Source organism: Pongo abelii, chromosome X (genome assembly GCF_028885655.2).
Source record: "Pongo abelii isolate AG06213 chromosome X, NHGRI_mPonAbe1-v2.0_pri, whole genome shotgun sequence".
Taxonomy (NCBI): Eukaryota; Metazoa; Chordata; class Mammalia; order Primates; family Hominidae; genus Pongo; species Pongo abelii.
In genome coordinates this window covers 1094691-1108525 of record NC_072008.2, presented here as the reverse complement: position 1 = coordinate 1108525, position 13835 = coordinate 1094691, and the positions used below count along the sequence as shown (strand labels likewise).

The 13835-nt window shown below is 50.4% G+C and overlaps 1 protein-coding gene across 1 annotated transcript in view; it reads right to left on the bottom strand.

Moving 5' to 3' along the window:
- Window positions 1-9710: 9710 nt before the first annotated feature.
- CSF2RA (colony stimulating factor 2 receptor subunit alpha) overlaps window positions 9711-13835 on the bottom strand; it is a 36873-nt gene continuing 32748 nt past the window's right edge. Inside the window, exons 11-13 of the mRNA XM_063721370.1 lie at window positions 12142-12238; window positions 9954-10035; window positions 9711-9853 (exon numbers count right to left, since the gene is read on the bottom strand). Coding sequence (XP_063577440.1) covers window positions 9770-9853; window positions 9954-10035; window positions 12142-12238 — 263 coding nt within the window. The 3' untranslated portion in view covers window positions 9711-9769. The remainder of the gene's footprint in view (window positions 9854-9953; window positions 10036-12141; window positions 12239-13835) is intronic.

Sequence of the window (13835 nt, the reverse complement as noted above, 5' to 3'; positions counted from 1 at the left end):
CTGAGGCATGAGAATTGCCTGAACCTGGGAGGCAGAGGTTGCAGTGAGCTGAGATCGTGCCACTGCATTCCAGCCTGAGTGACAGAGCGAGACTCCATCTCAAATAATAATAATAATAATTGTCCTTATAAGAGAGAGGCAAGAGAGTTACAGTCCAGTGAGATATGAAGAGGCAAGAGCAGGCCTGAGTGACAGCAACCACCAATGAAGACAGTCAGCCTTTTCTAGACGTGGGAAATGGAGGGAAATGAATTTCCGTCTTGTCTTAGTCTGTTTTGTGTTGCTACAAAGGAATTCCCCAGGCTGGGTAATATATTTTAAAAAGAGGTTTATTTGGTTGGAGGCGGTGGCTCACGCCTGTCATCCCATCACGTTGAGAGGCCGAGGGGGGTGGATCACGAGGTCAGGAGTTGGAGACCAGCCTGACCAACATGGTGAAACCCTGTCTCTACTAAAATACAAAACAAAACAAAAAAAATTAGCTGGGCGTGGTGGCTGGTGCCTGTATTCCCAGCCACTTGGGAGGTTGAGGCAGGGAAATTGCTTGAACCGGGGAGGCGGAGGTTGCAGTGAGCCAAGATTGCACCACTGCACTCCAGCCTGGGTGACAGAGCAAGACTCTGCCTCAAAAAAAAAAAAAAAAAAAAGGTTTATTTGGCTGATGATTCTGCAGACTGTACGGGAGTCATGCCTTCAGCATCTGCTGCTGGTGAGAACCTCAGCAACTTCCCCTCCTGGTGGCAGAGGAAGGGGAGCTGGTGTTACATATTGAGAGAGGTGGCAAGAGGAAGGGAAGGAGGTACCAGCCTCTTTTTCTTTTTACTTTTTTTTTTTGGAGACAGAGTCTAACTCTGTTGCCCAGGCTGGAGTGCAATGGCGTGATCTTGGCTGACTGCAACCTCCGCCTCCTGGGTTCAAGCAATTCTGCTGCCTCAGCCTCCTGAGTAGCTGGGACCACAGGTGCACCTGCCGCCACACCCGGCTAATTTTTTGTATTTTAGTAGAAACGGGGTTTCACCATGTTGCCCAGGCTGGTCTTGAACTCATGAGCTTAGGCAATCCGCCCGCCTCGGCCTCCCAAAGTGCTAGGATTACAGGCGTGAGCCACCGCGCCCGGCCACCAGCCTCTTTTTCACAACCAGCTCTTTCAGGAACAAATAGAGAAAGAACTCACTCATTACTACAAGAAAGGCACTGCCCCGCTTGATTCAAACACCTCCTGCGAGGTCCCACCTCCAACCTGGAGAACCAAATTTCAAACTGAGATTTGCAAGGGACAAACAACCAAACTATATCATCACTTTGTCCTCCAGAAGAAACCAGACCTGCTAAAAACTGGATTTTTAACCCAGGGAGGCCTGGCACTGTACAATAAGAAATTAATTTTTTTTTTTTGGGATGGAGTCTCGCTATGTCATCCAGGCTGGAGTGCGGTGGTGTGATCTCGGTTCACTGCAACCTCCGCCTCCTGGGTTCACGCCATTCTCCTGCCTCAGCCTCCCGAGTAGCTGGGACTACAGGCACAAGCCACCATTCCCCAGCTAATTTTTGCCTTTTTTGTAGAGATAAGGTCTCGCTATGATGCCCAGACTACTCTCAAACTCCTGTCTCAAGCAATCCTCCTACTTTGGCCTCCCAAAGTGTTAGGATTACAGGCATGAGCCACGGCGCCCAGACAAATATTATGCTTTTAGTATTATTTTATTTATTATTATTATTTGTTTTGAGATGCAATCTTGCTCTGTTACCCAGGTTGGCGTGCAATGGCGCGATCTTGGCTCACTGCAACCTCTGCCTCCTGGGTTCAAGCGATTCTCCTGTCTCAGCCTCCCGAGTAGCTGGGATGACAGGAGTCCACCACCATGCCTGGGTGTAAATTTCTGCATTTTTAGTAGAGATGGGGTTTCACCATGTTGGCCAGGCTGGTCTTGAACTCCTGACCTCAGGTGATCTGCCCGCCTTGGCCTCCCAAAGTGCTGGGATTACAGGCATGAGCCACCGCGCCTGGCCCCAAATATCATGTTTTTAAATAAAAACATAAAAAATGATATAAAGGCTCACAGCATCATCAACAAGAAAACAGTTCCCCAGTGTCGTGGAGGCGGAGATGTCCATGCCCTTCCTACACCCTCTGGGTCTCAGGTAATTTCCTTCACAGTCAAGACCTCTTCTCGGTAGCCTTTCCCTTCCTCTGGGGTGAATTCCTCCCAGATGATCTGAGAAAAAGAAGGAGGATTCAGGCGGTCAGATCTTCACAAGCTCAGCCTGGGACTCAGTGGGCTGTATTTATTTTCTTTTTCTCCCTCGAGACGGAGTCTCACTCTGTTGTCCAGGCTGGAGTGCTCTGGTGTGATCTCAGCTCACTGCAACTTCGGCCTCCCAGGTTCAAGCGATTCTCCTGCCTCAGCCTCTGGAGTAGCTGGGATTACAGGTGCCCGCCACCACAAATTTGACTGATTAGATGAGGCCCACCCTTCTCCTTTAGATCTTCAACTGATTAGAGGAGGCCCACTCTTCCCCATTTAGACCTTCGACTGATTAGATGAGGCCCACCTTTCCCCTATATACCTTTGACTGACTAGATGAGGCCCACCGTTCCCCCTTTAGACCTTCGACTGATTAGATGAGGCCCACCCTTCCCCCTTTAGACTTTTGACTGATTAGATGAGGCCCACCCTTCCCTCTTTAGACCTTTGACTGACTAGATGAGGCCCACCGTTCCCCCTTTAGACCTTCGACTGATTAGATGAGGCCCACCCTTCCCCCTTTAGACTTTTGACTGATTCCCGTATATACCTTCGACTGATTAGATGAGGCCCACTCTTCCCCCTTTAGACTTTTGAATGATTAGATGAGGTCTACCCTTCCCCTTTAGACCTTCGACTGATTAGACGAGACCCACCCTTCCCCCTTTAGACTTTTGACTGATTAGGTGAGGCCCACTTTTCCCCTATATACCTTCGACTGATTAGATGAGGCCCACCCTTCCCCTATATACCTTCGACTGATTAAATGAGGCCCACCCTTCCCCCTTTAGACTTTTGACTGATTAGATGAGGCCCACCCTTCCCCCTATATACCGACTGATTAGATGAGGTCCACCCTTCCCCCTTTAGACCTTCGACTGATTAGACGAGGCCCACTTTTTCCCCTTTAGACTTTTGACTGATTAGATGAGGCCCACCCTTCCCCCTATATACCTTCGACTGATTAGACGAGGCCCACCCTTCCCGTATATACCTTCAACTGATTAGATGAGGCCCACCCTTCCCCCTTTAGACTTTTGACTGATTAGATGAGGCCCACTCTTCCTCCTTTAGACCTTCGACTGATTAGAGGAGACCCACCCTTCCCCCTTTAGACTTTTGACTGATTAGATGAGGCCCACCTTTCCCCTATATACCTTCGACTGATTAGATGAGGCCCAGCCTCCCCCCTTTAGACTTTTGACTGATTAGATGAGGCCCACTCTTCCTCCTTTAGACCTTCGACTGATTAGAGGAGACCCACCCTTCCCCCTTTAGACTTTTGACTGATTAGATGAGGCCCACCTTTCCCCTATATACCTTCGACTGATTAGATGAGGCCCAGCCTCCCCCCTTTAGACCTTCGACTGATTAGATGAGGCCCACCCTTCCCCCTTTAGACTTTCGACTGATTAGATGAGGCCCACCCTTCCCCCTTTAGACTTTTGACTGATTCCCGTATATACCTTCGACTGATTAGATGAGGCCCACCTTTCCCGTATATACCTTCAACTGATTAGATGAGGCCCACCCTTCTTCCTTTAGACCTTCGACTGATTAGATGAGGCCCATCCTTCCCCCTTTAGACCTTCGACTGATTAGATGAGGCCCATCCTTCCCCCTTTAGACTTTTGACTGATTAGATGAGGCCCACCTTTCCCCTATGTACCTTCAACTGATTAGACAAAGCCCACCCTTCCCGTATATACCTTCAACTGATTAGACGAGGCCCACCCTTCCCCCTTTAGACCTTCGACTGATTAGAGGAGACCCACCCTTCCCCCTTTAGACTTTTGACTGATTAAATGAGGCCCACCTTTCCCCTATATACCTTCGACTGATTAGATGAGGCCCACCCTTCCCCCTTTAGACTTTTGACTGATTAAATGAGGCCCACCTTTCCCCTATATACCTTCGACTGATTAGATGAGGCCCACCCTCCCCCCTTTAGACCTTCGACTGATTAAATGAGGCCCACCCTTCCCCTTTAGACCTTCGACTGATTAGATGAGGCCCACCCTTCCCTCTTTAGACCTTTGACTGACTAGATGAGGCCCACCGTTCCCCCTTTAGACCTTCGACTGATTAGATGAGGCCCACCCTTCCCCCTTTAGACTTTTGACTGATTCCCGTATATACCTTCTACTGATTAGACGAGGCCCTCCCTTCCCGTATATACCTTCAACTGATTAGCTGAGGCCCACCCTTCCCCCTTTAGACCTTCGACTGATTAGATGAGGCCCACCCTTCCCTCTTTAGACCTTTGACTGACTAGATGAGGCCCACCCTTCCTCCTATATACCTTCGACTGATTAGATGAGGCCCACCCTTCCCCCTTTAGCCATCAGCGGCTACATTTTGTATTTTCAGTAGAGATGGGGTTTCACCATGTTGGCCAGGCTGGTCTCAAACTCTTGACTTTGAGGTGATCCACTCGCTTTGGCCTCACAAACTGCTGGGATGACAGGCGTGAGCCACTGCGCCTGGCCAGGGGTTTTTCCTGGGGTAAAGATCTGAGACAGATCCACCCATGCGGCCTCATAGTTGACGATGAACAGGGTGGCTTTTGGAAGAGCTTGTGAGCGTGAAACCCGGGCAGGGTACAGCAGGTGCTAAGCCCCTGGGGCCAACGGAGCTCGGAGAAGGGAAGGTTGAAGCCTGAAGCCATCATCCTGGCACCTCGATGTGGGGGACCCCTGGGGGTCAGTGGAAAGCAGGGGCCAAGGAGGAGGCTGGCGTGGGGGTAGAAGGTAACGGAATGACAGATGGCCGGGTCTAGGACGGGGGTGTGCAAGTGGCAACCGGGAGGATGTTACCTATGTGGCAGGGAAGAGGGCACTCGGGGCAACCCTGGGCTGGAACTGGAGTTCCCCATGGGAGGAATACACAGCCCCTGAGCTGGAGAGAGGTGGGTGGGAGAAGGCCACCCACGGGGTCTTGGGATGTGGGTCATGCAGATCTCTCACTCTTAGTCACCCTCTCTGGGGTCTTGCTGTTGAGCCTCTCTCTCGGTCTCTCTGCCTCTTTTCTCTGTCTCCCTCTCTGTCTCTCTTTCCTCCCCCTCTCACCTTCCTTCCACCCCCATCTCTGGGTCTCTATCTCCGTCTTCCTGCGTGTCTACCTCTTTCGGGTTGAGTCTCTCTGTTTCTCTTTCATCTCTTGGTCCCTGTCTCAGATACCTGGCACCAATGATGTCTCGGATACCCAGCACCAATGACGTGTCCCTGTGACTAGGCTACAGTCCCCAGTTATTGAATCAAACCATGACTCGGGCTGCTACAAAGGTGCTTTGTAGATGTCAAGTTCACAATCAGCTGATTTCCAGGAAAAGAGATTGGACTGGAGAATGTGGGTGGGTCTTATGTAATCAGTCGAAGGGTCTAAAGGGGGTGGGCCTCATCTAATCAGTTGAAGGTCTAAAGGGGAAGGGGGGAAGGCTGGGCTTCATCTAATGAATTGAAGGTCTAAACGGGAAGGGTGGGTCTCATCTAATCAGTCAAAGGTCTAAAGGGAGAAGGGTAGGCCTCATCTAATCAGTCAAAGGTCTAAAAAGGGAAAGGTGGGCTTCATCTAATCAGTCAAAGGTCTAAACGGAGAAGGGTAGGCCTCATCTAATCAGTCAAAGGTCTAAAAAGGGAAAGGTGGGCTTCATCTAATCAGTCAAAGGACTAAACGGAGAAGGGTAGGCCTCATCTAATCAGTCAAAGGTCTAAAAAGGGAAAGGTGGGCTTCATCTAATCAGTTGAAGGTCTAAAGGGGAAGGATGGGCCCCATCTAATCAGTCGAAGGTATAAAAGGGAGGGTGGGCCTCATCTAATCAGTTGAAGGTCCAAAGGAGAACCGTGGGCCTCATCTAATCAGTCGAAGGCATAAAGGAGAATGGTGGGCTTCATCTAATCAGTCAAAGGTCTAAACGGGGAGAGTGAGCCTCATTTAATCAGTTGAAAGTCTAAAGGGTAAGGGTGGGCCTTATCTAATTAATCACCTGAAGGTCTAAAGGGGAATGGTGGGCTTCATCTAATCAGTCGAAGGTGTAAATGGGGAGAGTGGAAAGTCTAAAGAGGAAGAGTGGGCCTTATCTAATTAATAAGTTGAAGGTCTAAAGGGGAAGGCTGGACTTCATCTAATCAGTTGAAGATCTAAAGGGGAGGGTGGGCCTCATCTAATCAGTCAAAGGTATAAAGGGGAATGGTGGGCTTCATCTAATCAGTCGAAGGTGTAAATGGGGAGAGTGGGCCTCATCTAATCAGTTGAAAGTCTAAAGAGGAAGAGTGGGCCTTATCTAATTAATAAGTTGAAGGTCTAAAGGGGAAGGCTGGACTTCATCTAATCAGTTGAAGATCTAAAGGGGAGGGTGGGCCTCATCTAATCAGTCAAAGGTATAAAGGGGAATGGTGGGCTTCATCTAATCAGTCGAAGGTGTAAATGGGGAGAGTGGGCCTCATCTAATCAGTTGAAAGTCTAAAGAGGAAGAGTGGGCCTTATCTAATTAATAAGTTGAAGGTCTAAAGGGGAAGGCTGGACTTCATCTAATCAGTTGAAGATCTAAAGGGGAGGGTGGGCCTCATCTAATCAGTCAAAGGTATAAAGGGGAATGGTGGGCTTCATCTAATCAGTCAAACGTCTAAACGGGGAGAGTGGGCCTCATCTAATCAGTTGAAAGTCTAAAGGATAAGGGTGAGCCTAATAAGTTGAAGCTATAAAGGGGAAGGCTGGGCTTCATCTAATCAGTTGAAGGTCTAAAGGGGAAGGATGGGTCTCATCTAATCAGTCAAAGGTCTAAAGGGGGAAGGGTGGACGTTAGCTAATCAGTCAAAGGTTTAAAGGGGAATGGTGGGCTTCATCTAATCAGTCGAAGGTCTAAACTAGGAGAGTGGGCCTCATCTAATGAGTTAAAAGTCTAAAGGGTAAGGGTAGGCCTTATCTAATTAATAAGCTGATGGTCTAAAGGGGAAGGGTGGGCCTCATATAATCAGTCAAAGGTGTAAAGGGGGAAAAGGGGGAAGAGCGGGCCTCATCTAATCAGTTGAAAGTATAAAGGGGAATGGTGGGCTTCATCTAATTAGTCGAAGGTCTAAACGGGGAGAGTGGGCGTCATCTAATCAGTTGAAAGTCTAATGGGTAAGGGTGGGCCTTATCTAGTTAATAAGTTGAAGGTGTAAAGGGGAAGGCTGGGCTTCATCTAATCAGTTGAAGATCTAAAGGGGAATGGTGGGTCTCATCTAATTAGTTGAAGGTCTAAAGGGGAAGGCTGGGCTTCATCTAATAAGTTGAAGGTGTAAAGGGGAAGGCTGGGCTTCATCTAATCAGTTGAAGATCTAAAGGGGAATGGTGGGTCTCATCTAATTAGTTGAAGGTCTAAAGGGGAAGGCTGGGCTTCATCTAATAAGTTGAAGGTGTAAAGGGGAAGGCTGGGCTTCATCTAATCAGTTGAAGGTCTAAAGGGGAAGGCTGCGCTTCATCTAATCAGTCAAAGGTCTAAAGGGGGAAGGGTGGGCCTCATCTAATCATTGAAAAGCCTAAAAGTGGCTGGGTGCAGTGGCTCACGCATGTAATCCCAGCACTCTGGGAGGCCAAGGTGGGTGGAGCACCTGAGGTCAGAAGTTCAAGACCAGCCTGGCCATGGCGAAACCCCGTCTCTAGTAAAAATACAAAAAATTAGCTGGGCGTGGTGGTGTGTGCCTGTAATCCCAGCTACTCCGGAGGCTGAGACAGGAGAATCACTCGAACCTGGGAGGTGGAGGTTGCAGTGAGCCAAGATTGCGCCATTGCACTCCAGCCTGGGCAACAAGAGTGAAACTCCATCTCAAAAAAAAAAAATTATAAAGGGGAAGGGTGGGCCTCATCTAATCAGTCGAAGGTCTAACATGGGAAGGGTGGGCCTCATCTAATCAGTCGAAGGTCTAACGTGGGAAGGGTGGGCCTCATCTAATCAGTCAAAGGTCTAAAGGATAAAAGCTGAGGTTCCCCGGACAAGAGTTTTATTTCCTTTTTAAAAATTTCATCTCCTACTCTGAGAATGCAGGACGGTTCTGCCTCTGGGATGCAGCATCAGCCCTGGCCTGACTTTGCAGCCTGCCAGCCTACTGCAACATAAGACATAGTCCCTGAGCTGGAGAGAGGTGGGTGGGAGAGGAGCGCCAATGGGGTCTCGGGGTGCAGGTCAATGATTCCTCGCCCTTGTTCACCGTCTCTGGGCTCTCGCTGAGACTAAATCCCACTCCTGTGTCTTCCCTGTCTCTCTTGGCGTCTCTGTGTCTCTCTTCTCTGCCTCCCTCTCTGTCTCTTTCCTCCCTCTCTGTCTCTTTCCTCCCTCTCTCTCTCTCTCCCCTCTCCGTGTCCACCTATGTCTCTCTCTCTCTCTGTTTCTCCCTCTGTCTCTCTGTCTTTTTCTCTTTGTCCCTGTCTCTATCTCTCCTTCTCCGTCTCTCTCTCTTTTTCTGTCTCTGTCTTTCTCTGTGTCTCTGTCTTTGTCTCTCTCCCCTCTCTGTGCCTCTGTTCTTCTCTGTCTCTCTCTTCTCCCTGCTGCGGTGTTTACTTTTGTTTTGTTTTTGATATATAGAGTTTTGCTCTTGTTGCCCAGGCTGGAGTGCAATGGCGCGATCTCGGCTCACCACAACCTCCGCCTCCTGGGTTCAAGTGATTCTCCTGCCTCAGCCTCCAGAGTAGGTGGGATTACAGGCGAGTGCCACCACGCCCGGCTAATTTTTGTAATTTTAGTAGAGACAAGGTTTCTCCATGTTGGTCAGGCTGGTCTCGAACTCCCAACCTCAAGTGATCCACCCGCCTCAGCCTCCCAAAGTGCTAGGATGACAGGTGTGAGCCACTGCGCCCGGCCCCCGCCTGGGTCTTTGTGTTTGTTGTTTGTCTCTGTTTCTCCATCTCTGTCTCTCTGATTGTCTTTTTCTCTTCGTATGTCTCTGTCTTCCTCTCTGTGTGTCTCTCTCTCTCTTTCCCTCTCCCTTTTCTCCCTCCCTCTCTCTGTTTCTCTGTCTGTGTGTCTGCCTTTGTTTCTCTGTCAGTCTGTCTGCCTCTGTTTCCCTCTCTCTGGTGTCTTCTTCTCATTCTCTTCTATGTTCCTCTCTCTCTCCTCCTTCTCCTCCATCTTTCTCCACCTCTGTCTCTTGTCTCTTGTCTCTTTATTTCTGCCTCTCCTCTCTACCTTCTTTTTCCTTTTGAGGTGGAATCTCACTCTGTCACCCAGGCTGGAGTGCGGTGGCACGATCTCGGCTCACTGCAACCTCCGCCCCCTGGGTTCAAGCCATTCTCCTGTCCCAGCCTCCCGAGTAACTGGGATTACAGGTGCCTGCCACCACGCCCGGCTAATTTTTTGTATTTTTAGCAGAGATGGGGTTACACCATGTTGGTCAGGCTAGTCTCGAACTTCTGACCTCAGGTGATCCGCCTGCCTCGAACTCCCAAAGTGCTGGGATGACAGGCGTGAGCCACCGTGCCTGGCCCTCTCTACCATCTTCTCCTCCTTTTTTTGACCACCACCCTGCCTCAGTTTCTCCTAATGGAGCTTACAGAGACGACCCCGACCCGGGAGAAGGCCCAGGAGTGGGATACAGATTCCAGCCACACCCGTGGCGACGCTGCGGTCGCAGCTTGTGGGGAAGCAAGACGGTCGACACTCAGAGGCCGTGTCCCACGCTCCCCACTCCCCACTTTCCATCCCAGGTCACTGCTCCGCCAACCCCTACCTACCTCGTCTTCCACCTCATGATTATCATTCAGTTTGTCTTTGATCTGTGGAACTGGCGGGAACAGTCGCTGTATCCTAAGGAACCTGAGACACAGAGAAAAAGTGTGAGGAGAACGAACCCCAGGTCACCAGAGTTCCTTCTATCAGCGCCCTGTGCTGAGGGATGCTGCGTGCGGGGTGTCTGTGCTCAACTACACAAAACAACTTCACTAAGAATCACCAAGTGACAAAAACCTTAAGGAACTAGGCCGGGCGCAGTGGCTCACGCCTGTCATCCCAGCACTTTTGGAGGATGAGGTGGGCAGATCACTTGATGTCTGGAGTTCGAGACCAGCCTGGCCAACGTGGTGTAACCCCATCTCTACTAAAAATACAAAAATTAGCTGAGTATCGTGGTGCATGCTTGTAATCCCAGCTATTCAGGAGGCTGAGGCAGGAGAATTGCTTGAACCCGGGAGGTGGAGGTTGCAGTGAGCCGAGATTGCATCATTGCACTCCAGCCTGGGCGACAGAGCAAGACTCCATCTCAAAAAAAAAAAAAAAAAAAAATCACCAAATGACGAAAATCTTAAACTAGGCCAGTCGTGGCAGCTGACGCCTGTAATCCCAGCACTTTGGGAGGCTGAGGCGGGTGGATCACTTGAGGTCAAGAGTTCGAGACCAGCCTGGCCAACATGGTGAAACCCCGTCTCTACTAAAAATACAAAAATTAGCTGAGTATCGTGGTGCATGCTTATAATCCCAGCTATTCGGGAGGCTGAGGCAGGAGAATTGCTTGAACCCAGGAGGTGGAGGTTGCAGTGAGCCGAGATTGCACCACTGCACTCCATCCTGGGCGACAGAGTGAGACTCCATCTCAAAAAATAAAAGAATCACCAAATGATGAAAATCTGAAGGAACTAGGCCAGTCTTGGTGGCTCACGCCTGTAATCCCAACACTTTGGGAGGCCGAGGTGGGTGGATCACTTGAGGTCAAGAGTTTGAGACCAGCCTGGCCAACATGGAGAAACCCCAACTCTCCTAAAAATACAAAAATTAGGTGAGCATCGTGGTGCATGCCTGTCATCCCAGCTACTCAGGAGGCTGAGGCAGGAGAATTGCTTGAACCCGGGAGGTGGAGGTTGCAGTGAGCCGAGATTGCACCACTGCACTCCAGCCTGGGAGACAGAGTGAGACTCCATCTCAAAAAAACAAAAAACAAAAAACAAAACAAAAAAAAAACGGAGAAAACAGGAGATCCTACAGGAATACACAGTGATGCTCACAGGGAATCTTTCTAGACTCTTCCCTTAGCCCCTCAGGCACAGGGATGGGAATGGAACAGGCAGTCAGCTGTGGGCAGCTTCAGGGAGTCTGAGGTCACTGGTGTTGAAGGGCTGAGCTCCAGAAGGGGAAACGCCTGCCTTGATCCCAGCAGCCTTGAAGAGCGTGGTTTCTGGGTTGGAGGTGTTTTTTGTTTGTTTGTTTTGAGATGGAGTCTCGCCCTGTCGCCCAGGCTGGAGTGCAGTGGTGCAATCTCAGCTCGCTGCAAGCTCTGCCTCCTGAGTTCAAGCCATTCTCCTACTTCAGCCTGATGAGTAGCTGGGATTACAGGAACGCGCCACCACGCCCGGCTAATTTTGCAGTTTTAGTAGAGACAGGGTTTCCCCATGTTGGTCAGGCTGGTCTCAAACTCCAGACCTCAGGTGATCCTCCCACCTCAGCCTCCCAAAGTGCTGGGATTACAGGCATGAGCCACCGCGCCCGGCCGGGGTCTGTTTTTAAAGTAAAATTTATTTATGTATTTACTTACTTACTTTGAGACAGAGTTTCGCTCTTGGTGCCCAGGCTGGAGTGCGACAGCCTGATCTCGGCTCACCACAACCTCCGCCTCCCAGGTTCAAGCGATTCTCCTGCCTCAGCCTCCCGAGTAGCTGGGATGACAAGTGCACGCCACCACACCCGGCTAATTTTGTATTTTTAATAGAGACGAGGTTTCTCCACGTTGGCCAGGCTGGTCTCGAACTCCCGACCTCAGGTGATCCTCCCGCCTCGGCCTCCCAAAGTGCTGGGATGACAGGCATGAGCCACCATGCCCGGCCAAGGCTGTGTTTCTCTTTCTCAGAGACAGAGACAGAGACTTTGGAGAAAGCGCTTTCCTCCCGGCCTGCCCTGTTTGCCTGGGGGAGGCTGAGGTGTTTCACAGATTACCTTTTAAAGAGGAAGCCGAGGACGATGCCACAGACAAGGGTTCCCACGATCAGGAGCACATAAATGTACACAGAGCTGAGGTTTCGGTTGTCAGAGCCTAGAGAGACACACAGGTTTGCGTCTGCGGTGAATCGTTGATGGACATGTGAAAGGAAATTAAATCTCTTTGGGTGTCCAAACGCATTTAGCCAAAGGGAACAGTCAAGCTGAAAACTGGGTCCAGCAAACCTGCCTCCCTCTTTTTGGTTCCTAAGTAAGATGGCTCTGAGATGAAAGGCGACCTGCCTGCTCCATGTTTTACCAACAAGGAAATTTGTGGTGAGCTGTTAAAACTAATCCACCACGGGCCGGACGCGGTGGCTCACGCCTGTCATCCCAGCACTTTGGGAGGCTGAGGAAGACAGATCACTTGAGGTCAGGAGTTCGAGACCAGCCTGGGCAACATGGTGAAACCCCGTCTCTACTAAAAATACAAAAATTGGGCCAGGCACGGTGGCACACTCCTGTTATCCCAGCACTTTGCGAAGCTGAGGCAGGTGCATCATCTGAGGTCAGGAGTTAGAGACCAGCCTCACTAACATGGTGAAACCCCGTCTCTACTAAAAAAAATACAAAATTAGCCAGGCGTGGTGGCGTGCACCTGTAATCCTATCTACTTGGGAGTCTGAGGCAGGAGAATCACTTGAACCCGAGAGGCGGAGGTTGCAGTGAGCCGAGATCGTGCCGTTGCACTCCAGCCTGGGTGACAGAGCGAAACTCCATCTCAAAATAAATAAATAAATAAAAATACAAATACAAAAACTGGCCAAACGTGATGCATGCCTGTAATCCCATCTACTCGGGAGGCTGAGGCAGGAGAATCGCTTGAGCCCGGGAGGCGGAGGTTGCAGTGAGCCGAGATCGTGCCGTTGCACTCCAGCCTGGTGACAGAGCGAGACTCCGTCTCAAAAAACAAAAAATAAACAAACAAAAAAAAATTTCTTACAGGTGCAGTCACCCTGACCCACCGGACACAAATGCACCTCTAATCATCCCTGTACCCCATTTTGTCTGTGTGATCTGGGAGGTGGAGGTGCACCACTGCACTCCAGCTCACATTTTTTCCTCTGTCCCCTTTGTTTAGGTGAAAACCGCGTATTCTCAATGTCCTGCCCCTTCCCCTTTTCAATTTGGAGCCCTCAAAATCATCTTCAGAGAAAAGCATAGACCTGTCTCCTGGGGGGCCCAGACCTGGCTTTGAAGAGAGCTTCCCCGGCCAGGCACGGCGGCTCACGCCTGTCATCCCAGCACCTTCAGAGGGCGACGCGGGCGGATCACCTGAGGTTGGGAGTTCGAGACCAGCCTGACCAACATGGAGAAACCCCGTCTCTACTAAAATACAAAATTAGCCGGGTGTGGTGGCAGGTGCCTGTAATCGCAGCTACTCGGGAGACTGAGGCAGGAGAATCACTTGAACCTGGGAGGCGGAGGTTGTGGTGAGCAGAGATGGCGCCATTGCACTCCAGCCTGGGCAACAAGAGCGAAACGCCATCTCAAAAAAAAAAGAGGGAGAGAGCTTCCCCTTGGCCAGGGAGCCGGAATGGTGATGGTTTGACTGGACGAAGACTGACTAATTATTTCCCAGTGGAGCAGAGGGAGGTGGGGCTTTAGGAGGGCTATCAGTGGGGTCCTTCTCTGGCTATTAAGGGATTCTA